Below are 25954 nucleotides of genomic sequence, written 5' to 3' on the forward strand. Positions count from 1 at the left end.
AACAATAGAGGAAATCAATGAAAAAAGCTGGTTCTTTGAAAAATCAGTAAAATTGATAAACTCTAGCAAGGGTGACAAAAAATGAAAATAGATGATGTAAATCATCAATATCAGGAACGAAAGAGGAGATATCACCATAGATTCTGCAGGCATCAAAAGGGTAAAAAGGGAATACTGTAACAATTCAACAATTTAGAAGATACGGACCAATTTCTTGAAAACCACAAACTGCCAAAATCTAACTAAGATGAAATGGATAACCTAAATATTCCTATAACTACTAAAGAAATTGAGTTTGTCCCTTAAAAGTTCCTGAAAAAGAAACCTTCAGGCTCAGATGGCTTCCCTGGAGATTGTTTTTTCTGTCCCCCAGGCTGGAGTGCAGTGATGCGCTGTCAGCTCACTGCAACCTCCGCCTCCCAGGTTCAAGAGATTCTCCTGCCTCAGCCTCCAGAGTAGCTGGGATTACAGGCACCTGCCACCATGCCCAGCTAATTTTTGTATTTTTGTTAGAGATGGGGTTTCACCATGTTGGCCAGGCTTGTCTCAAGCTCCTGACCTCAAGTGATCTGCCCGCCTCGGCCTTCCAGAGTGCTAGGATTGCAGGCATGAGCTACCACACCCAGGCCCCAATAGCATATTTTTAATGGTGAAAGAATGCCTTCCCCTAAGATCAGGAACAACTTGTTAATATTGCATATTGAAGTTCTAGCCACTGCACAAGATTAAAAAAAGGAAATGGCATATAGATTGGAAAGGAAGAAATAAAATTGTCTCTCTTTGCAGATGACATGATTGTCTATGTGGAAAATCCCACAGAAAAAACAAAAAGAATTGTTTTTAACCCTTAGAATTAATAAGTAAGTTCACCAAGGTTGCAAGTCCCAAAATCAGCTCACAAAAATTGGTCACATTTCTATAAATTGCCAATGAACATGCAGAAATCAAAATTAAAAACACAATGCCATTAATAATCACTCCAAAGATGGCCAAGCATGATGACTCATACCTGGAATCCAAGTACTTTGGGAGGCCAAGGTGGGTGGATCACCTGAGGTCAGGAGTTTGAGAGCAGCCTGGCCAACATGATAAAACCCCGTCTCTACTAAAAATACAAAAAATTAGCCGGTTGTAGTGATGGGTGCCTGTAATCTCAACTACTCGAGAGACTGAGGCAGGAGAATCACTTGAACTCACGAGCTGGAGGTTGCAGTGATCTGAGATTGCGCCACTGCACTCCAGCCTGGGCAACAAGAGCAAAACTGTCTCAAAAAAAAAAAAAAAAAAAAAAAACACTCCAAAGATAATAAAGTACTTAAATTTCAGTTAACAAAACATATACAAGATCTGTATGCCTAAAGGTATAAAATACTGATGAAAGGAATCAAAGAATTCAAGAGAAATACCATGTTCATGGTATGGAAGACTCAACATACAAATAATGTCAATTCTCCCAAAATTGGTCTGTGGGTTTATAGTGCAATTCCTGCTAAAACCCAAACAAGGTTTTTGTAGACACAGAGAAGCTTAGTCTAAAATGTATGTGAAAAGGCACAGGGCTTAGAATAACTAAAACCATTTTGAAGAAGAATAAGATGGGAGGAATCACTCCACCTGATATTAAAACTTTATACATATAGTAATCAAGAGAGTGTGGTGCTGACAGAAGGATAGGTACTAGATCAATGGAACAGAAAAGATAAACCAGAAATAGACCCAAACAAATATGCTTAACCAATTTTTGACAAAGGTGTAACGTATTAGACAGGAAATAATTTTCTTCAGATTTGTGTCAAGCCGAGCTCTCATAAAGCCAACTTGAAAAGTTCATATCTACATTGGATATAGCATATGTCTTCCCTGCATTTTATTAGCTTGTATTAGTTCTTGGGAGAACTTCAAAAATAAGAAGCTTTTAATATTTGCATGGTGGTTGCTTCTAATTCCCCATCAGCAATAGTAATCCAACATTTGTGACTTACACTGTAATTAGTTGCTGTGGAAATAATTCTTATGTTCCAAACAGAGGACTAGAGTAGCATGTGGTAAAAAAGCAGCAAGATCAAATACACTCTTAAAAATGTTTGTTTCATGTAAATGCCTTATTGTTTGGAACACAAAAAGCAAAAAGGCAATTTGATGTGATATTCTGAAATACTTAGTAACGTTTTCAAAGAATAACAATTTCCTTGAAAAACCTTTAAGCTTATATAAATGGAGTTTGGAAGAAATCAAAGAAATCAACTATAAAGCCACAATTTGAGAGACTGGTGCTGACACCCAGAGAGCCGGGATTTCCCCAGGGAATGCAAATCAGACAGGATCTCAGAGCTGCTTACTGCAGCTCCAGCAACTTCACACACACACACTTGTGCACACACATGCACACTCACACAAGCAAAAGACACAGCCATTATGCACTGCGGGGCCCAAAACATGCCATTGAGGCGCCTTCTTCAAGGAACCATCATGTCCTTGGCTCATTAGGTGAATTCCTAAAAGTTTTATAAAATACAAATAAAAAATAATTCTTATCAGCTGTGCATTCAACTCAGCATTTTCAGACTGAAACTTAGGAGAATTTTTAACTGCAGAATATGTTCATTTTTTCTTCTGCTTAAGATGGTTTTGGAGTGCTTCTCTGAGACTGTCTCTACTTGCAGATGACATGATTGTCAATGTAGAAAATTCCAAGAAATATACAGAAAAAGTACAGGCAAGTGTGGAAGACAGTATTGCTGTCTGTGGCTCCCTGTCCAGGGAAGATGGTGCTTCCGTACCCAGTAGGTGTCAGACTTGGCCATGTGACTTGCCAATGGAACATGAGTAAAAGTGACATGTCACTCCTAAGCAAGACTTTAAGAGTCTGCACGTTGTTCCTCTTCATCTCTTTTCCCTCTATTACAACTGCTGGTAAGGAAAAATATGCCATGCAAATACTAGGCATAAGAAAGCCAACTACTAGACTAGTATCAGTGTAAACTGCAAAACAAAAAGTGTTGCTGGATAAAAAGGGACATTTCATAGTGATAAAAGGGCCAATTCATCAAGAAGATATAGTAATCCTAAATTTTAATGCACCTATTAAAACAACTTTAAAATACCTAAAGCAAAAATTGACAGAACTAAAGAATGAAATCGAATTTATGTTTCATTCAATCATTCATTCCCCGAAAAAGTCTCATTGCTTTTCTCAGAAGGGGAATTTCTGTTTAAATAAAGTTTAATAAATGTGCAATTAAGATGCCATATTGTATTATTTTGATTATTGCTCTTTTAGGATACAATTTATGTTACTGACTTCAGGCTGTCTGCATTGTTAAACATTGATTACCACACATTATTTTTTCCTAGACCCTATGTGGTGCTTCCTTAAGAAAGTTGTGCCATAACGATTAATTACAGCAAAGGACTCCTCCCATGATTAGCTCTGCTTCAGAGGTTCCTTTTGTTTTTTGTTTTTCATATTCAGTCATTTCCTCTTAAATGATAATTGCTTAATCTTTGAGATTCTTCTACTAAAAAATTTACCAGATCCCTGGCACATCTAATTCCTTCCAGTATTTCTATAATCATTGATGATTTTTAATGATTTAGTGTTTACAAGCCCTCAAAGTGTCCTAGCGCTACAAACCCTCCAAAGCAGCAGCTCTGCTTAGCGGGCAGAGCAGACGCCCACTCCTGTGAATGAGCAGAGTCCCCACTCTCGGTGGAAAAGCCTGGCGAACTATTTCCTCATTGCCCACGAGGAAAATGTCTTTGCATGCCTGAGGACCATGGCCATTTTGTCATTTCCCGTCAAGATTTTGAAGATTAGTGTGCCATACTGAGGGGGCACCCGTGGAAGAAGGGGTGAATGTCAGCCACAAATTTCTGGCACTGTCTGGGGTGTCTCTGGTTAGCTGCAGCCAAGTTCCAGAGCTTGAGCAACACTCAAAGAATCACACTGCGTGCTTTGCAGGGAGAAAGCCAGGAGAAAATAATTGCGACAAAATTACCCTAAAAGTATTCTTCAATTTTAGTGGGTGTCAATACATGTGATTCAATGCATGTTTAGTTAGGAGCTGTAATCGAGATTTAGAAGAAAAATTCACCGAATTTAAACTTTTGTTCTGACCACCTTGGAGATATCCTCCTTTCTGTACCCAGGCGTGTTCTCTCCCTCTTTGTATTCGGCATTCTATCCCTTTAACAATACAAATAGCTAATAGTTATCGAGTTCTTACTATATGTCTAGGTTTTTCTAAGCACATCTGATTAAATACCAACCACCACTTAGGATGCTGCTATTGTCCCCATCTTATGGATTAGGAAACTGAGGCCTGGGGCCTTTAAGAAACGTGCCTGAGGGGGCACAGTTGTCCAGCAAGAGAAGCAGCTGCCTGCCTTACCCATATAGTCTGATTCTGGAGCTTTGATCTGAGCCCTTGGGTCTTGGCAAGTCAATGCCTCGTACCTTTCTCTTAGCCTCCTGTGTTTAGAATTATCACAGTCGAGCCCTGGCCAGAAACAGAAGGGACCCTCAGCTGGGATTGCTTGGAGTCAGGAAGACTTCTTTGAAGAATTTAGGAGAAACTGAGTGTTTAAGAGTCAGGAGAAATCCAGCAGAGAAAGGGAAGGGGTGCTCACCAGGCAAAAGGAGCAAAGGTGCAAAGTGTTCAGATGAAGAGCATCGCAGAGGTGTCGTGGGATCAGGTGACGCTCAGAGGAGAAGCAATGGCCCAGTGCCTGGCTCATGGCAAGACCTCAGGAGTGGTTGATGTGTCCATCACTGGCAATATGTGGCTGTTGTGGTCATTGTAGCTCCTCTCTGTCCTGAGCTCAGGCCAGCATTCCAGTCCTCAGGGGCAGTTTTCCCTGGCTGTCCCACAAGCACTTCAAACTCAGTGGGTCTGGAGGGAGCTCAGTGCCATGGCCAGTACCTGCAGGCAGCGGTCATGCCTCCTCTCTTCCTCTCTCCCACCTCACATCCCCCAGGCCAGTGGTCCCCCTGGCCTTAGGCCTTTTCTCTCTTCCCGTTTCCACAACCTCAGCTCAGGCCTTTGTTGTCTCCCACATCTATCCTTGTAATAATTTCCTGGCTGGTCTCCCACTCCCCAACTCCAATCCATGCCCTAATGCTACCCCCGTTATCTCTCTGAGATTCAGTCAGATCATGCAACCCCTCCAAGCATTCAATGGCTGACAGTATTTACTCACCACAAGCCAACAAACAACAGCAAGCTCATGCATGAAACACCAAAGCACCCCTGTGAGACTCAGAGATGAGAAAAGATACTATTGCTGCTAGTATGTATGGTTACTCTGGTTGATGAAATAATGAAACAAGCTTAAAACCTGGAGAGGAGGAAGCAAACCCATCATTTGGTGAAGACGGTATGATTATCTGCCCAGGAAACCAAGTGAATCAACTAAAAGAAAACTATTAAAAACTATTAAAACTGGGACCTGGAAGAAGACTAGGCACAGATTAATATACAGAAATTACCTCCCCAAATATAAACAACCGGTTAGAAAATGTATTGGAAGAAAAGGTGCAATGAAAAAGAAAATATCTGTAATAATATAATGGATAATGTGCAAGATCTGAGAAATGTGAAAAATAGGACAGATTGGAAACTTCAATTTTATGAAGATGTTACTTCTCCTTACATTAATATGTAAATATAGAAATATCCTAACAAATATGCCAAAAAATACCAGTAAGGTTTTTTTAGTAACTAGACAAACTAATCTGCAGTTCATGATGCAAAAATAATGCATAATAATCCTAAACACTTTTTAAGAGAAGCACTAAAAAAGACCAAGTCCTGCCAGATACTAAAATATATTAATGTTAAAGTCACAGTTGCTAAAACACAGTGGTATGAATAAAAACCAGAATAGATCAATGGAAAAAAATGAGGTCCATAAAAAGACCTACTGGAATATGTGTAAACATTTAGTATATGATAAAAGATAAATGCAATTTAACTGAAAAACTGTTTCAAAGGATCTGTTAAATAATCATCTGGAAGAGCCCTGGGTTTTGTATTTGCTGGTCCTGCATATGCTGAAAGAGGGGACAGCCAGTGACACTCTTCTTATTCAACAGCTAGGTCTTGTAAGTATTTATATGGGTTAGGAATTCACACATGCCAATTTTAGCATTATTCCCTGGGCAAAAAATTTATCAGGTAAGACAGTCTATCCAAATTACAAGACTTCTTCAAGATGATTGTCACAGGACATGGCAATACATTCTAAAGTCTAGGAGTCTTGCAAGACCTCCAAAGGCAATTTTATGGTAACAGAAGAGAAAAGAGTGCAGTAGTTAAGGATATTCATGCCAGTTTTTGTAGTTCCCAGGAAACCAGGATGGCTATTCATGTGAAAGTTCCCCATTTAACACTTTTCAAATTGGGTCTGTGATTGATGTTTCTTTCTCCACAGCTGCAGGACAGAGAGAACATCTTCATTTCTTTCTTAGATTCAATTTTTTTTTTAAATTATGAAGACTTGCATTTTAAAGACAGACTCTGGAATTTCATTAGCTAGCATTATAAGCATAGTAGGCCCATAGAGATCTTTTTTGCTAGAGAAAAAAAAAAAGTACTTGAGTAAACTCTTCCTGAGTTTGCTCAATAAGAGTGAAGTGAACAGCACAGAACAGGTTTTCTTCTTCGAGGACATCTTTTTTTTTTTTTTTTGAGACGGAGTCTCGCTCTGTCGCCCAGGCTGGAGTGCAGTGACCGGATCTCAGCTCACTGCAAGCTCCGCCTCCCGGGTTTACGCCATTCTCCTGCCTCAGCCTCCCCAGTAGCTGGGACTACAGGCGCCTGCCACCTCGCCCGGCTAGTTTTTTGTATTTTTAGTAGAGACGGGGTTTCACTGTGTTAGCCAGGATGGTCTCGATCTTCTGACCTCGTGATCCGCCCGTCTCGGCCTCCCAAAGTGCTGGGATTACAGGTTTGAGCCACCGCGCCCGGCCCTTCGAGGACATCTTAAGAAGGCCAGAGACTAGGGAGTGACTGTCAAGTTCAGCAATATGGAGGGTGTTGGAGAGCTTGCCAAGACCATCAGTTTCTGTAGAGAGAATCCCATGGTCCATTTTACCATCACCATCATCATCATCATCATCATCATTTGTCTGGGGGAGTGGGCTCCTGGACAGACTTGTGTGGAATGTTTGGGGTAGGGAGTGATGGGCGGTGAGTCAGAGAGGATGCTTGACCATTCTGTGTACATGTGTTGGATTCATGTCCCCTCCCTGCTTTCAGCTCCCCCTCTCCGCCTTGCATTATACCAGGCACTCCCTATTCCGGAGCTCACATTCTTGGGTCTTCTGGGTGATGGCTCTTCTCACCACCAGCTGTTCACTAGCTTTCTTAAATATATGGCGCTCTCTTGCCTGATGATAATCCCTCTCCTGATCTCTTTTTTCTTATAGATTTGTTCCTCTTAATTCCTTTGCATTATTTTAGTGGGATCTTGATAGGGAGCAGAGAGAAACAGATGTGCCATCTTTAACTGGATGCCTACCGAATGGTTTTCAGCAAGGAAGTTTTCAGATTGCATGGTGCTGAACAGAGAATGGGTTGTAGGGGGAAAAAGGCAGAGGAGACTATTGCTGCCATCCAGATGAGGGGCAGGGAACAATCAGTAGAGACGATAAAAAGGTCCAGACTCCAGCGATATTAGGAGGTGGAAGTGATGAGGTTTGGAGATGGACTGGACGTGGGAGTGCCAATGGGGCAATTGAGGGCCAGCAGCAGGGTGGGTGGTATGCTTTCACAACATGTGAGGGGAGATCAGAACAGGAGTTAAGACACAGACGTGTTGAACCTGGGACACCTCTGCTACACCCATGTGGAGAGTCCAAATAAGTTGTCGAGACTGGAGCTCAGATGAGAGAGTCGGGGGCAGATCTCAACAAAGGGTAGCTGCTGTCGTGATTGCTCTTGGGCTGCACATGACTGTATGCATGTGTGTGCCCCCGACCTGTGCACGCTTCTGAAGGGAGCCAGTCTGATTCCCTGCCACCCTGATAGGTGTGCAGCACTTGGAGGGTGAAAGACAGCAACAGCACACTTTTGCAGTAACTCGCACTGAGGAGTGGACAGCTCTGATCTATGACCTGAGGCCACAGTCTATCCATGGGGCTCTTCCTCTTTCAGCCACAGATACGGCTGTCATGGCTCATGTGGTCTGACTGGGACAGCATTTACTATAAGAGGGAGATGCCACTTGCAAATGAGGCTCTCTGCTGGGTGCAGACAGCATAGGCCCATGTTACTCAGTCAAATATCCCTCCAGAGAGTTTTAATTATTTGTTAAGGGCTCCACGATTGTGTTTTCTGGGGGAGGTTTGGGTAAAAAGCTCAAGGACTGATCTTCCTTCCTGCTTTCCTACCAAATAAAAGTAATCAACCCTCATACATTGCCATTGGTAAATGGTGCAGCCACTGTGAAAAACAGTCTGGCAGTTCCTCAAAAAGTTAAACACAGAGTTACCATATGACCCAGCAATTCCACTCCTAGTACATACCCAACAGAAATGGAAACATATGTCCACACAAAAACTCATACATGACATTCATAGTGGTATTAGTCATAATAGCCAAAAGGTGGAAACACCTAACTGTCTATCAACAAAACAAGGAAGCAAGATATGCTCTATCCATAGAGTGGATTATTGTTCTGCCATAGACATTTAATCCATTTACCTTTAAGGTTAATGTTGATATGTGAAGTTTTGTTCCTGTCATATTGCTAATTGTTTTCTGGTTGTTTTATAAATTATTTCTTTCATTTTCTCTGTTTGTCATTGTGGTTTGGTGGAATTCTGTAGTGGTGCCATTTGATTACTTTCACTTCCTCCTTTGTGTGATTGCTTTACCAGTGAGTTTTATACTTTTGTATGTTTCCATGATGGTGAATGTCATCCTTTTGCTTCCAAGTTTAGGACTCCCTTTTGCATTTCTTGAAGGGCCGGTCTAGTGGTGACAAATACAGTCATCATTTACGTGTCTGGGAAAGACTTTATTTATCCTTCATTTATGAAGGTTATGTTGCTGGATATAGAATTATTGACTGACAGCATTTTTGTTTGTTGGCTTTTTCTTTCAGCACTTTGAATATGTCATTCTATTGTTTTCTGGCTTGTAAGGTTTCTGGCTTGAAAAGTCTGCTGTTTTATGGGGTTTCCTTTATAGATGACTAGACACTTCTCTCCTGCAGACTTTAGAATTTGCTCTTTATTTATTTTTTATTTTTATTTTATTTATTTATTTTTTTTGAGACGGAGTCTCACTCTGTCGCCCAGGCTGGAGTGCAGTGGCATGATCTCTGCTCACTACAAGCTCCGCCTCCTGGGTTCATGCCATTATCCTGCCTTAGCCTCCCAAGCAGCTGGGACTACAGGTGCCTGCCATCATGCCCGGCTAATTTTTTGTATTTTTTAAGTAGAGACGGGATTTCACCGTGTTAGGCAGGATGGTCTCGATCTCCTGACCTGGTGATCCTCCCGCCTCAGCCTCCCAAAGTGCTGGGATTACAGGTGTGAGCCACTGCACCCGGCCAGAATTTGCTCTGTAACTTTAACTTTAGACAGTTTGATTATAATGTGCTGTGGCAAAGTCCTTTTTGCCTTGTATTTTCCTGGGGATTGATGAATTTCCTGGATTTAGATGTCAAAAATCTCTTGCTAGACAGGAATTTTTCATATACTATTTTGTTAAATAGGTTTTCTAAGCCTTTTGATCTCTCTTCAATCTCAGGAATACCAATAATTTATAAATTTGGCTGTTTTATATAGTCCCAAACATCTCAAAGACTTTGTTCATTCTTTTTATTCTTTTTTCTTTAATTTTGACTACTGGATTCCAAAAGACCTGTCTTCAAGTTCTGAAATTTTTTCTTCTGCTTGGCCCAGTCTGTTGTTGAAGCTTTCAAATGTATCTTATATCCCCTTCAATGAATTTTTTAGTTCCAGAATGTCTGTTCAGTTGGTTTTGGGGGTTTTGTTTTTAGAGATATCTATCTCTTTGGTAAGTTTCTCATTTGTGAATTAATTTTAATTCATCCTGAATTAATTTTCTGAGTTCTTTGTATTGATTTCCAGATTTCTCTTGCATCTCATTGAGCCTCTTTAAAAATCAGTATTTTGAATTATTTATCTGGGATTTTGAGGATCTCTTTTTTGGTTAAGATCTATTGCTGGAGAATTATTGTGTTCCTTTGAGGGTGTCATATTACCTTGCTTTTTCATATTTCCTGTGTCCTTACATTGATTTCTGCACATCTGGTGTAACAGTTACTGCTGCTTATTTTTTAATTTACTTTCATTTGGGTGTGGGGGTTCCTGAAGATGTGACTCTCTGTTGGTTGGATAGGACCCTTTGACTTTGTTTCTGATTGCATGCAGTAGTGAAGACTCGATGATTTCTTTGGCTGTGAATAGCATTAGTGGTATCTGTGGTTTCTTTGGGATGTTAGGGTGTAGGTATTGGTGGAGGCTGTGGTAAAGTTTTGCAGGGACTAAAATGCCAGATGGGCCTCTCTTCAGGTTTCAGCCAGTCTCTCTTAGTGGGCTAAGCATGACTGTCCTTGTGCCCTGGGACAGCATATGCTGGCACCTGTATTGGCAGTTCCAGGCAGACCAGTTCTTGGGCCTCTGGTTGGCTTTCTCAGATGCCGTTTGTACTAGTGATGTCCTGGTTGGGTGAGTGGGCTCTTGGGCTCCTCGGCAGCCAGGATGGTTTGAGTGATGGTAGTAGCAGTGGTTGTGAGATACTCTTTTGGGTCCCAAGTGCTGTGCATTTGTGTTGGCAGTGGTCGCAATGGGCTGTGCAGGCTGGCCCCCAGGCCAGCAGGCAGCACTTGCAGGTAGGAGCCAGCTGAGATGGTAGTGGTATGGTGTTTATGTCTGACTTCTGCCCCCCTGGAAAAGTACTTCAGTGTCCCAGGTGCTAATGGGTTGTGGAACCCCCAGGATCCTGGATCCTGCACTCTGTTGGGGATGAAGGCAGGCATAGCCAGACCAGGTGAACTTGTGCTGGACCCCGAGTGGTAAGTGCCCCTCAGTGGAAAGTTCGTGCACCTGCCTTGGTGAAGGGCTAGGGATGGCATGGCAATCCCCAGGCCCCTGGTGAAATGTTTGAGTGAAGGGCAACAGCCACTATGCTGAGGTCCTGCTATGGGAGTGCAGGCCTGTTCCAGTGATCACAGCCTTGGCTGGAGAGTGGGGAACTTGTGTCCCTCTCACACCCCAGTCCAATCCAGGCATCCTCCCGCATCCCAGCTGTCACAGCTGACTCACTTTTCAGTCAGACCTGGCAACTCACACCTAACCCATAACTCAGCCCTGGGCCATAAGAGCCCCTACCCAGCTCAAGACCAAGCCTCCACAGCTACTCTCGTCCTGCTCAATTCCCAGGGAAAGTGCCTACTTTCAACTCTGGTGACTGCAGCCCATGCCATGCTTGCTTTCCAATTCTAGTTGTGGGAGCTCACACTTTGCTCACATCCTTGTTCCACAAGCAGCAGCCCAAGTTTTCCTAATGCCTAGGCCTAATGCCATTGTTTCATGGCACCACACAGTCTGTTAGGAGCTAGGACCGACTATGACATCTTACTCTAGCTACTTAGGTCTTAGGAAGGATGTGGGACCCAGGGCGTGTTCCCTCCCTGGAGCAGGGCTGGGGAGGGTTAAGGTGCTCTCCTATGGCCTGGATTGTATGATCTCCCAGTGGGAAAGTGGACCACAGAAAGATATCACCCCCTCCAGTACTGGGGAGTCACTCTGGTTCCCAGCCTGTCCCGACCATGCAGGCTGCCTGTTTTCCTTCTTCCTAGATTGTGGAGTTTTCTTTTGCTTTTCTTTTCAACTGCTGTGTTCTGTCTTGGATAATGTATTCAAAGTGTGATTGTCTACATAGCATTTTGGTTCTTCTAAGTGGATGAGGCATGCTTGAAATGCATCTAATCAGCTGTCTTGAAAAAAAAAGATATTTCTTAGTATGATTTGTATTGTTTGTGTTTCTTTTCAACACACTCCTATTTATGAGACTTATGTATTCTCCTTTGTTCTCTTTAGCCTTATTTAAGTTTTGATTTTTTTTTCATGTTTAGGCATTTACTCAGTCTGGACCCCATTTTTGTGATTTGTGTGGCAACAAAGATCTAATTTGATTTTTTCCACCATGGCGAGCCAGTTGTCCCAGGTCAATGCATGAGACCACATCCAGTGTTTCACCTCTGCAACACACCAAGGCCCATGAGCCCCAGCACCGCCACTGGGCTCTCTGTTCTACTCTGTATATGTATTTCATCATCATCCTTTCATGATTGTTTTTACTTTAATGAGTTTCTAATTTATTTTTGTGTATGATAGGAAGTAGGCATGTAACTTCATAGTTTCCCAAATAATGAGTCAGTTCCAACCCAGTGTAGATTTAAAATGCCAAATCATTGACTATGTTTTAAAATATACTACAGCCCGTTTGGGGCTTTTTCTTTGCTTCCCCCGATTTATCTATTTTTACTCCTGCATCAGTATTGAGTTTTGTGTACCTTTCCCTGTTCTTCCTCATTACTCGCCCTTTTTAGCTTTGGCCTGACTGTTCCCATTTGTTTTGTGTTTCAGATGAAATTTAGAATTGCTATCTTAAGTTTTCACCCCCCAATCCTCCCGATACCTTAATTGAAAGTGTGCTAAGGTAAAACTGGATATGGCAAAGTTGATGTCTTTTCACTGTTGTATTCTCCTGTCCGGGAGCACAGCATATCTTCCACTGTGTCCTTTAATGCCCCTTCCTTGTTGAAAGTCTGGTGCATTTCTTCTTAAACTTATTGTCAGGTATGTCGAGGTTTTTATTGCTATTATGAGTGTGGTCATTTTATTATAGTTTCTGTTTATTACTAGTAGGAAAGCTATTGACTCTCCTGTATTTACTGTGGAATTTTGTATGGGTAATTTTTTCTTTATAATTTTCATTGGTTAGAAAAAATTTAAATACCAGCTATCAAAATAACAAAAACCAAATTTTCGTAAGCCCACTAGACTTACTTGTGGGCTTTCCCCCACATATTTATCTGCAATTTTATGACTTAAAATCGAGTCATACTATATAAATGATTTGCAACCTAGCATAATTTTTGGATCTCTCTCTCTCTCTTTTCTTTTTTTTGAGACAGGGTCTCACTCATCACCCAGGCTGGAGTGCAGTGGCACAATCTCAGCTCACTGTAGCCTCAGCCTTCCGGGCTCCAGTGATCCTCCTGCTTCAGCCCGGCACATGGCTGGGACTACAGGTGTACATCACCACACCTGGCTAATTTTTTTGTATTTTTAGTAGAGACAGGAGTTCATCATGTTGCCCAGGTTGCTCTTGAACTGGATCACTTTTTTAATAAACTTTTTATTTTAGAACAGTTTTAAATTGACATAAAAATGGCAAGGATGGTACGAAGAGTTCTCATACATCCCACCCCTGCTTCCCTGGTCTGAATGTTTTCCATTAATATGGTACATTTGTCACAATGAATGAACCCAATACTGGTGTGTTATCGTAAACTGAAGTCCACACATGACTTAAGTTTCCTCAGTCTTTCCCTGCTGTCCCCTTTCTGCTCCAGGACCCCCTCCGTGACACCACACTGCATTTAGTCACAGTCTCCGTAGGCTTCTTTTGATGGTGACACTTTCTTGGACTTACCCTGTTTTCAATGACCCTGATGTTTTGAGGAGGACTGGTCAGGTATTTTGTAGAATGTCCCTCAGTTGGTGTTAGTCCGATGTTTTTCTCATGACTAGAATGGGATTTGGGGTTTGAGGGAGGAAGAGCACAGAGGTGCAGGGCCGTTCCCATCACACTGAATGAGGGACACGCACTGTCCACAGGACTTACCCCTCCTGATGCTGACCTGGGTCACCTGGCTGATGGCATGTTTGTCAGGTTTCTGTACTATAAAGATACTCTCTTCTACTCTGATTCCACATGGAACTCTTTGAGAGCAAGTCACTAAGCACAGCCTCTAATTAAGGAGTTGGGGGTTATGCTTTGTCTTCTTAAGGACAGGGTATCTATATACATTATTTGGATTTCTTCTGTATGGGAGATCTGTGTTCTCCCCCATTTATTTATTTAATCCTTTGAATCCAAATTCGTATGGATTCATGAATATTTATTTTTTACTTTGGGCTATAATCCAATTTTTTTGTTGTTGTTGTTTTCTTGTTTAAATTGTTCCAGCTTTGGCCATTGGAACCTCTTTCAGTTGGCTCCTATGTCCCTTTGACTTAACCTCTTTAGTGTGTGTTTGTGTGTGTGTGTGTGTGCACGTGCACACACATTTATCACTTCCTTACTTACCGGCACTAGAAGATATTCCAGGCTCATCTTGTATGTTTCCTGCCCCAGTCCTGGAATCAGCCATTTCTCCAAGGGAGCCCCATTTTTCATTGGAGAGTGGCGTTAAAGGCCAAGCTCTGGTGCTGGGTGCTCTTTGCTACTGAGCAGGTTGCTTCTAGGCCCTCTCAGCTGACAGAACAAGAAGTTATGCATGCATGCCAACCTTATATATACACACATCTTTAAATATTTCTCTGTGTAACCATGTGCATCGACATGGAGCTTATCATGAGTTCATACTGGTGTCTCCGGTGCTAACCCATTACCCATGGATCATTCTAGCTCCTTCCCTTGCTTATGTACCTGGCATCAATCTAAACTTACCAAGACCTCTATGATACATTTTCATTTGGTTAAATTTAAATATATTTTATAAAATAGTCTACAAAAATGTCATGTAGTTGTTTATTCATTTAAACAGGGTCTTACTCTGTCACCCAGGCTGGAGTGCAATGGCACACTCATGGTTCACTGTCAGCCTCAACCTCCCAGGCTCAAGCAGTCCTCCCACCTCAGCTTCCCAAGTAGCTGAGACCACAGGGGCATACCATCATGCCCAGCTAAATTTTTAATTTTCATTTTTGTAGAGATGGGGTCTTGCTATGTTGCCCAGGCTGGTTTCAAACTCCTGGCCTCAAATGATCCTTCCACCTCAGCCCCCTAAAGTGCTGAGATTACAGTCATGAGCCACTGTACTCAGCCTGTTTTGGCTTTTTGCTTCTTATCTAAATATAGCTATTAACAATGCCAAGTTTAAGGGTAGCTAAATGAGGTGGCAAAATAGCTTAACACAGAAGCAAAAGGGGGAAAACTGGAAATGCATTGGTACTTAGAAATTAGGTGGCAAAAAATCAGTGAAGTCTGGGATGTCAGCAAGAATGGTGGGGTACACAGCCCCATGGGCCCGTCCGCCAAAGAAATATTGAAAAATCTAACAAAACTGTCGTAACCAACTTCATCAAAACTTTGAAAAATAGGCGAAGGTTTACAGCAACCAAGCAAATGCTGAATCAAGAAAAAGGCAAGCAGAGTATGGTGACTCATGCTTGTAATCCCAGCACTTTGAGAGGCTGAAGCAGAAGGATCCCTTGAGACCAGGAGTTCAAGACCAGTCTGGGGAACAAGCAAGACCCTACCTCTAAAAAAAGAAAAATAAGAAAAAACTTAAAAATGGTAGGAGAGTTAGGTGCAGTGGCTCACGCCTGTAATCCTAGCACTTTGGGAGGCCAAGGCGGGCTGATCACAAGGTCAGGAGTTTGAGATCAGCCTGGCCAACATGATGAAACCCCATCTCTACTAAAAATACAAAAATTAGCTGGGCATGGTGGCAGGTGCCTATAATCCCAGCTACTCGGGATGCTGAGGCAGGAGAATCACTTGAACCCAAGAGACGGAGGTTGCAGTGAGTTGAGATCATGCTACTGCCCTCCAGCCTGGGCGACAGAGTGAGACTCCATCTCAAAAAAAATTAAAAATGGTAGGAGAGCCTTGTGATGACTCTTTACCCTCCTCCCACCCCCCAATCTTGAAGGCAGCAGCATATTCCTAGCGTGGGACCTGGTCCCTGCTTCTGGAGGCAGAGCACACCTTACTCGAAAAGAAGTGGGTATTCTCACCAGTCTGGTGGCTGCCTGAAGGGCTGACACAGGCACTTGTCATTGTTTCACCTAACTCAGAACCCACTTGCTGCAGAAGAGTGGCAGACATTGCTTGGAAACATTGTAAGGCAAATAACTTGCAGCTTCCTGGAGCTAAAAATTATAGTTGAGGCAAACAATGAAGCACTGAAAGCTCTGGAAGAAAAACCGAGGAGAGAGATGCTTTTGGAAATTAGAGCATTCAAAAGTACCTGTGGATACCAGGAAATGTAGAAAGCCCCATACACGCGCAGGGAGCTTGCATGCTCAAAAAAGAGCTAAGAAGACCTGAGTTTCACCTGGGGCTGGTCTCTATGCTCAGTGCAAGTAGGAAGTGAAGGCTAAGGTAGAGCTGTGAACAACCTGGCTAAGCAATGAAGGAGGCCCCAGCACAAAGTCATTCACAAAACAGATTGGGAGAAGTTTCTGTTACTTTTTCTGTCTCTCTCTCTCTCTCTCTCTCTCTCTCTCGGCTTCTGAATCTGAGATGCCCACTCCATCAGGGAGGCCTGGTGTAGATGATAAGGATGTTTACAAAAGCAGCAGGCAGGAGGCGGCACCCAGGGCACCTGGCAGGCTGCCTATCCTTTGGGGATGCTCTCGGAGGAGGAGGGACTCTTGGTGGTGCTGGGAGTGCCCTGGAGCTCCTGTGCTACTCAGATGTCTCAGCTTTAATCTCTGGAGATTGCTGTGGTTCAGATGCCGGTCAAATGCTGAGTTGATCCTTATTCTATCTGAATGCTGTAGCCACAGGGTGAGGCTCACCCCCATGGCCTCTGTACGTGGGAGGCCAGGACAGAGTTGCTCATCCAGTCAAACAGTGGGACTACATAGGCCTAGAAACCAGCTCCCCCACTGCAGCAGACACAGACGTGGCCCAGGCCCAGGCACCCCAACATGGGGAACAGGCTTTCCTGAAGTTGGGTGGGCATGCCTTTGGTGAAAGCAGTTTTGGGTTTTGATTTGTGGACACCTGGGAATGTGGGGTAGTGCTTGTCTGGCAGTAGCTGCTGCAGTGTTGCCAAAGGCATCTGCCTGGGGCCCTTGCCAAGCTGACACCACAGGTATGGAATATCTCCCGTCCCAGTGTGCCAGCCACCGTGAAACTGTGAAGAATTTCCGGAGGAAGCGCAGTGGTGGGGCGTGTGGTTAGATTGTCTGCCCTGCACTGACAATGCCTCCTGTGCCTGAACACACATGTTCTCTCCATGCAGGAAGGACGTGCCCATGGAACGGGTGACACACGCAGACAGAGAGCAAACCAAGAGGGTGGTATACGCAGTGGTCTATGGAGCAGGTAGGCTGCAGGCTGGGAGCTGGGATCTCGGGGTCACCTGTAAGCTGGCAGCTGTGTGCCTGTGTTTAAATGTGGCTGTGCCTCAGAAATCATCTGTGAGTCCCTGGGTGTTGTTTATGCTCTGATGACACCTGCAGCCACCAGACACTGGCCAGACCACCCCACGCGTTGACCTGCTCAGAGTCACATCCAGTCTCTCAGGGGGAGGCCACAGAGGTGGGCAGGTCAAGTGTGACCAAGCCATTGGCTCCACCCCTACACCATACTACTGTGCTAGGCACCACTGCTGTGCTTGGAGACCTTCGAGGAGACCCTTGTCCCCACACATGCCAAGACATTGTAAAGTTAGACAGCCTCAAGGTGTGCAGTGCTTGGACTCATTGCCACATCTCAGCATGCACCCCATCTCCCTAGGGCAGAGCTCACCCAGCTGGGCCACACAGCCAAAGCACCCCACAGAAGGCAGAACCAGGCCTTGGGCTGGGAGCGGGACAGTGGGGATCCAATCTCAGGGGCAGCAGATAGGAGAAAGCAGGGCTAGGCCAGGAAGGACTGGAGGCCAGAGGTTTGGGCTGCCTGGGGCCTCTTCTGCAAGCCTCTTCTTCCCCTTCCCTTTTCGCTTCTCTTCCTGCTTCTGCTCCTCTCCCTCCTTCCCCCTACCCCCCAGCCCCAGCGCCCATGTCAAAGCAGGCCTTCTACTCCCTTCCATTCGCCCTTCTTCTGCTCTCCCTTGGACTCCCTGACATGGATTGTCTGGGGTTTTTTAATTCTTTTCTGGCCCTGGGTCATGCTGAATCAGTGTGGCCTAATTTCCCCAGCCCGCCAGCTCCTTCTTAAGCCTGTTCAGACTTCCTTTTCCCTGTGATCGGTTCTTTGAGCAGCAGGGCTTGTGCAAAGACCCTGAAAAGAAGATTCACCATCCTGCCATGGAAACCCTTTGTTTATTCACAGAAAAGCAGCAAAACCAAACAAGCTTCAGTGGAAGAATAATGGGGCAAGCACATAGTAGATTGTCCCTAAGAGCTGCCCTACAGTCTCCATTGAGACTGTGGTGCTGTTGAACAAGAGTCCAAAGTGCCCCACCCCGAAACTGTGGATGGCTGGCTTATCTAGAACCACAGCCAATCAGCCAGGCTGGCTCCAACCTCAGAGCTTTGCACTGCTCTTCCCTCTGCCGGAACGCCTGCCCCTGCACCACCAGGGCCCATCCCTCACTTCTGCAGACCTGCGTTCAACTCTCCCCTGTGCAGCCTTCCTCAACCACAGTATTTGTTACCCATTTCTGGGTAACAAATTGCCAAAAACAGTAACTTAAGATAATACACACTATCCCAGTTTCTCTGGGTGTGGGCATGCCATAACTGGGTCCCCTACAGGGCTGCAGTCAAGGTGTTGCCTGGGGCTGTGGTCGCATCTGTGGCTGGGGAGGGATCCACTTTGTTGGCTTCTGTTTTTTTTTTTTGTTTTTTTTTTTTTTTTTTTTGGAGACAGTCTTGCTCTGTTCCCCAGGCTGGAATGCAGTGGCACAATCTCGGCTCACTGCAACCTCCAACTCCTGGGCTCAAGCCTCCTGCCTCAGCCTCCTGAGTAGCTGGGATCACAGGCACCTGCCACCACTCTCGGCTAATTTTTCGTATTTTTAGTACAGATGGGTTTTCACCATGTTGGCCAGGCTGGTCTTGAACTCCTGACCTCAAGTGATCTGCTCGCCTTGGCCTCCTAAAGTGCTGGGATTACAGGCGTGAGCCACCACACCTGGCTGGCCTGTTTCTTGCTGGCTGTCAGCTGGAGGTGGTCTCAGCTCCTTGCCACATGGGCCTCACGACTTGGGCAGAGCCTACATCTTGGCAGCTCTGCTCTTCAAACCAGTGAGGGAGCAAGATACGCCAGCTCTGCACCCACTTGCCTGTTCATGGTCTCATGCACCAGCTTGAACATGGGCACCTCAAAGATAGGAGCTCATCAGTTTAGCTCACTGCCTGGCACAGAGAAGACACAGGAACAAATTAGTGGACTTGGTGGTCTCAGCTCCACTTTTGAAAATGTTCTGATTGTGTACATTTTGGAAAATAGACTAAGAAACTTTGTTTTAAAGAACTAGATTCTGCCGGGCGCGGTGGCTCAAGCTTATAATCCCAGCACTTTGGGAGGCCGAGACGGGCGGATCACGAGGTCAGGAGATCGAGACCATCCTGGCTAACACAGTGAAACCCCGTCTCTACTAAAAAATACAAAAAACTAGCCGGGCGACGTGGCAGGTGCCTGTAGTCCCAGCTACTCGGGAGGCTGAGGCAGGCTGAGAATGGCGTAAGCCCGGGAGGCGGAGCTTGTAGTGAGCTGAGATCCGGCCACTGCACTCCAGCCTGGGCGACAGAGCCAGACTCCGTCTCAAAAAAAAAAAAAAAAAAAGAACTAGATTCTGTGAGTGACAGTAGTGTGACATTGGATTGATTCTCCTCAGAGTTGCTTGGTCCACTTCCTCCTCTCAGCCGCTTCTGTGCTGTACCCCTGAACCTCCCTGGGGCCTCTGTCTTGGGGGGAAGGCATCACTCTGCCAAATTACATGAGAGTTTGTTGCCTTGCATCCTGCTCCAGCATCTTGTGTTGCAAACATAACATTTGCTTCTGCTCTGCGGGCAAGACATCGCCTCCCCAATCCTGGACCAGGCAGCCTGGACTTGATCCCCAACCCTGTCACCTCCTGACTGTGTGGCCTTGTACAAGGCCCTCCGCCTCCCTGTGCCATCTCCTTCTGGGAAAATGCTTTCATAGGGTGGACGGGGCCATACCTGGCAGTCAGCTCTTATCTGTGTCATCTGCCATTATGTCTGACTCCTACTTCACTTCTGTGCCATGTCAATAAATGCCTCCAAGTGACTGAGCAGCTCCTGTAGGTCTCCTGTGGCAGCCCCGGCCTTGTCCCCAGCTGGGGCAGCCACCCCAAATCCAGCTAGGAGGGAGGAACACAGAATGAGAGTGCCAAGCACCTGCCATGAAAAAGGTGGTCTTCTCTGCCACCCATTTGGCTCCTTCTGGAGTATTCACTTTCTTTTTCTTTTTGTTTTTTTTTTCCTGGAGAGGAAAAGAGCTGCATTTTGTAAATAAGCACTGAGTCATTAGCCATAATGTTGAAAAGGGTAATTTGGCTGCTTTTAGTTGTGACAGTGACACGGGTTCCCACCCTGAGCCTCTGGCTCTGCTGCTCCCATTGTTCCGGTCTGGCTTGACAGCTGGAATTACTGTGTATCCGCTGCTGTGGGCTTAGGCTGCATCTCTGTTCTCCTTGTGTTTGAAATTTTGTCACATGAGCTGGGACTGAGGAAGCCCATGAACTTGCCAGGCCTCCCGGGCCACTGGGTACCCTTTGGAAATTCCATAGAGGAGCTTTGCACCTACCGGCTGGCAGCGGATTGCAGTGACGTGTTTTCACATAACGTACCTCTGAACGGCCCATAAATGCTGGGGGCATGGGGCAAGGCATGGTTCCTACACATTCTTGAGAAATCGGCGACATGACTATTGTGAAAACTGTAAAGAAGATAGCAGAGGAGGCGGCAGGACTGTGTGAGAGGCAGGGGAGATGCCCCAGAGGGTGCAGGGTCTGTACACTCAGCCCCCGCAGCCACTGCGGAGGAGCTAGCGGGGAACACACGGAGTAACAGAGCAGCCACTGTCCGGGAGCCTTGACCCCAGAGGCTGGCTCACAATCTCACTGCTCCTTTATCAGTCAACTGAATTCAAATATCCATCCCCAGCCTGATGGCCCTGCTCATGGCCGCTGCTGAGCCCAGCAGGAACCTGCCTTCTCCTGGAAGCAGCTCCTGACTCCTCGGATCTTGCTCTGAGCCCCTATTGTTCCTAGAGTCTAACCCTTGAGTCTTCTCAGATGACTCCATGACTCTGAAGCTTGTGTCCACATCCAGTCATCATGTGACCCACAGGCCTGTGCTGAGGGCACGCCCTCTGGCCCAGTGTCTGCTCCCGAGGGGCTTTTACCTGTCAGAGGAGACACAGGAGCAGGCCTGGGCACGTAGCACTATGCCATCAGTGCATCTGCAGGACTCCCTGGTACCAAGGGAGCCAGGGGAGGGACCCAGCCCAAGGAGAGTTGGGAGAGTCCAGGAGCTGGCCCAGAGCAGCAACACCCAAGCTGAGTTTTGAAAGTAGCATAGGATTTAATGTCAGGTCTGTTCCAGCTAGACCAGCCCACGTTCCCAAAGGCCCACTATGTACTGGCACTTGCTCATCCCTAGAGACATAAACAGGAGTGAAAGCCTGTTAGCAATATATGTGGAGCAGAAGAGCACTTGGAGGAAAGGGAGTGAAGATTGTCCCTACTAAATGTCAAATTGTAGCACACACACATACATAGACTCACATGTGTACCCACCAGATAGGATTAGCTGTTTGTGGGAAGAGTCAAATTGTGTGTTCGTGTAGGATTTAAGAGGTAGGGAGGACTTAGTGCCCCTAGTTTGCAGATCTCTCAGGGCTTGTGTGTGAAACAGGGTCGACGGAATCACAGTGTGGGGACAAGTTCTATGAAAAGAAGGAGCAGTCCACAGGAAGCGTGGGACAGAGAAGTCCCCACAGAGCCAAAAGCCATCCTGCTTGGGGAGGGGACAGGGACCTTTGAGTGTGACAGCCCCACTGCTAAGGGTGTCCAAGGAGTGAGGAGCAAGGATCCAGGGCCTGGAAGTCCTCCCAGACCCTCAGGCTCCATCTCAGTCTCTCGTCCCTGCTGCTTGTGGAGCCACCACACTGTACGCTTTCTTGTGGACGGACTTTCTTCATGCATGGGGACTGAGGCCGCCCGCTGCCCTTCAGAGATCCCGACAGCTCCATAGAAGAGAGGAAAGGGATTCTCCCTTGGCCATAAGTATTTAGAAAGCAAGGCATGACTTCTGGTGATGGCCAAGTCACTCCCATTGGAGCAGCCCTCCTGCAGGGATCAACTTTAAACTGTGGAAAATGTATAAAAAGACAGCTACCCAGAGGCACTGGGAAGTGACCAGAGCAACAGAAATTGGAGGTCAGCTGACACCTGGAAGAAAGGAATGGCACTGGTGAATTTCTCATTCTATAGCCCCTTACCTGAAAGCAAACCTCAGTTGATGCTGTGGGGACAGAAACTCTGCTAGGAACATACAATTCTACTAGCTTGAAGAACTGGAGGACAGAGTTCTGGACAACCAGAGGATCTGGAAAGTGAAGGGAGAAATTCTAGAAAGAAGAGAGCGGGAAATGAGGCCAAATTCCAGGTATGAACTCTACTCAGATCCTTGGCTGACTCCTAACTAGGCATGAATGGGACAGACTTCAAACAATCCAGAAGCCAAGGCAAAAAGGACTGACCTAAGATTTCAGCGTTTTCCCACTGCAGCGAGATAGAGTTTGATTTTGGCCAAACTAAGTGCCCCTTTAAAAAAAATTAGTACTCCTGGCCGGGTGTGGTGGCTCAAGCCTGTAATCCCAGCACTTTGGGAGGCCGAGACGGGCGGATCACAAGGTCAGGAGATCGAGACCATCCTGACTAACACAGTGAAACCCCGTCTCTACTAAAAAAATATAAAAAACTAGCCGGGAGAGGTGGCAGACGCCTGTAGTCCCAGCTACTCACGAGGCTGAGGCAGGAGAATGGCCTGAACCCGGGAGGTGGAGCTTGCAGTGAGCTGAGATCCGGCCACTGCACTCCAGCCTGGGCGACAGAGCGAGACTCCGTCTCAAAAAAAAAAAAAAAAAATTAGTACTCCTGAGTTGGCACAGTATCTAAGCGGAGTGTTTTGGAAGGAGTTAAGGGGCTGTGGCAAATGCCCTCTCCGCCATCATGGCCCGGCATCGGAATGTTCGAGGCTTTGACTACGATGAAGATTTTGAAGTTGATGATCTCTATGGCCAGTCTATAGAGGATGATTATTGTATTTTGCCATCAACAGCTGCTCAGTTTATTTATTCACGGGGTAACAAACCTTCCGTTGAGCCTGTAGAAGAATATGATCATGAAGATCTGAAAGAATTTTCTAATTCTGTTTCGAACCATCAGCTCAGTGGATTTGATCAAGCTCATCTTTATTCATGCCTTGATCAAATGAGAGAAGGTACTTGGAGATGCTGTGCCAGATGAAATATTAATTGAAGCAGTTCTGAAGAACAAGTTTGATGTGCAGAAGTCTTTGTCAGGGGTTCTGGATTAGCATGCAGAATTTGAAGGACGAGAATGAGGGAACAGTATCTACAGGAAAGACAACAAAAGGTAAGAAGTCTTCTTTTCTTCTTCTGAAGTTTCAGCTAATAATGTTCAAAGTTCTTATCAGTCAGCAAATCATTTGGATTATAGTAGCAAACCCTTTAATTTTTCTAGCTTAGTAGGAAAATACGGATTATCTCATAATTCTTCAGTTCCAAGTCACTGTTTACTCCATAGGAAAAAGAAACTGCAATCATGTAAGTTAACAAAAGAACTTTCACTAGCTGACCTAATTCATGATGTCAAGAGATTCCTGGGACAGTCAGCCATCAGTCAGATTATCGTCTACAGACAGTCTGGAAGGTCTACTTTCAAAGAACCTAGATGCTGATCTGTTGAGACCTCATGCATCCGAATGTGTGTTTCCAAAGATGATTCTGCATTCAAAGAAATGCCAGATTTAAAGGCCATAATGATAAAGAGCACAACACCGAGTAATTCTTTATATATTCAAAATAATTCACTATCTGATTTTCAAAACATTCCAGTACAGGGCAGTTTAGGAAGTTCAAATAATCCTTTGTGCTTAACTAGCTCATCGGAAAATATGACTGTTGATAATTTAAATGCTAGTAAAGAAACTGAAGTTGGAAGTGTTTCTTTAGTAGAACAAAGTGCGAAGAATTACATTTTTAAAAATGATAATTTGCAGTTTTCTCAGTGTGAAAGTCCATCCCTAACTGAACTGTTTCAGGAACACAAAGAAAACAATATAAGCCAGTGCTTTACTTTGTCTGACCTTTGTAACCAGTCATCTGCTAGTTTCACAGATCTAAGTTTGGGATCCTTTCCCCTGTCACAATTAGCAAATCGCTGTCAGTCTTCACCCGGAATATCAGAATTAACAGGATCTCTGTTGTCACTGGCATTTCCTAAAGCTTCTCACAGAGACCTTGAGAATTTGTCACTTTCTGAATTGATTGCAGAAACGATTGATGTATACGACTCTCAGATTAAGAAAGAGTCCTTTGATGTCAGTTTATCTGAAGAGAGGTCTCCTGGAATAGATTCAAATATTGATCTCAGTGTCCTTATAAAAAACCCAGATTTTGTTTCAAAGCCTATAGTAGACCAATCCATTGCTCCATCGTCATGAACTGAAGTTCTAAGTTCAAAGCTAGGGAAGAATTCCGACTTTGCTAAGGATAATCAGAAAAACAATAAAGGCTGTCTGACTAGGAAATCACCTTCTTCTCTGTCTTGGACCAAGACCCTTGCTGCTAGACCTTCAGCTTTTGCCTCAACACTGTGTCTTTGTCACCCGCTGAAAAGCTGCAAGCTTGACTTCTGTAAGACTTTTCTTTATGGTAGACAAGTTCAAGATGTAAAGGACAAAGAAATAAGTCCTCTTGTAACGATAACACCATTGACTTCAAATCAGCATCACCTGATGACATTGTAAAAGCTAATCAAAAAAAGCATTTACTAGAGAATAGTAACAAAAGGAAAACTTGATTGCTGTTGTGGAGCTTTTTATTTTTAATTAAAGTCTTCAGAGAATCACTTTATATGATGGGATTCAAATTGTGATTTTCACCAAAGTTGTTGTAGGTCAGTTGATTAGTTGATATGTATTTTTGCACTGAATTTTTTTTAACTATGTCTTCTTTCGGTGATAACTGGCTTTATTTAAGTTGGTAACCTATACTGAGTATATGTTTACAAAGTGGATATGGAAACGTGCTGTTGTGAAATCAGACCTCAGATATTTTTGTTTGAAGCATTCCACTTTCTATGTTTTATATGATGAAATATTTTTTTCTATAAAATATTTTTGTCCTTTGTTCATCAATGAAAATGCCAGGACTTGGAATTACAATCGTTTAGTGTGAAGATTATTCTTACGTGGCACAGCATAGTTGAGACATTATATTTTAAAATATGGTATAATTCCTAGTTTCATTATTTTTGTGTAGATAAATACTAAAATTTTTCTATTAGAACATCTTAAAATTCCTGACTTTTGAGAGTACTGTGGAGATTGTTGAAATATACTTTTAATGATAATAAAATGAAAATCTTTTAAGGGACCATGTAAATATAGAAGTTGGATTTTTATGTGAATTATTTTTATACATTTTTAAAAACCATTTGTCCTAAATATACACTTTAAAATAAATATATAAAAAGTCTAAACAAAAAATTGGTACTCCTTAACCAGACATGGTGGGCATACATCTGTAGTCCCAGCTACTCAGAAGGCTGAGGCAGGAGGATCGCTTGAGTCCAGAAATTGAAGGCTGCAGTGAGCTATGATCATACCATTGCCCTCCAGCCTGGGTAACAGAGCAAGACACTGTCTTGCTCTGTTACCCAGAGCAAGTTACCAAAGAAAACTTGCTTTTCTTGTTACCCAAAGAAAAACAAAAACAAAAAAAAA

At 44.4% G+C, this 25954-nt stretch overlaps 1 protein-coding gene and 1 pseudogene across 1 annotated transcript in view; both read left to right on the forward strand.

The window, feature by feature from the left end:
• POLN (DNA polymerase nu) overlaps positions 1-25954 on the forward strand; it is a 159164-nt gene that overhangs the window by 116591 nt on the left and 16619 nt on the right. The window contains exon 19 of the mRNA XM_023206783.2: positions 17245-17327. Coding sequence (XP_023062551.1) covers positions 17245-17327 — 83 coding nt within the window. The remainder of the gene's footprint in view (positions 1-17244; positions 17328-25954) is intronic.
• LOC111539191 lies at positions 23155-25029 on the forward strand (annotated as a pseudogene).

The sequence above is a fragment of the Piliocolobus tephrosceles genome, chromosome 3 (genome assembly GCF_002776525.5).
Source record: "Piliocolobus tephrosceles isolate RC106 chromosome 3, ASM277652v3, whole genome shotgun sequence".
In the NCBI taxonomy this organism is placed as follows: domain Eukaryota; kingdom Metazoa; phylum Chordata; class Mammalia; order Primates; family Cercopithecidae; genus Piliocolobus; species Piliocolobus tephrosceles.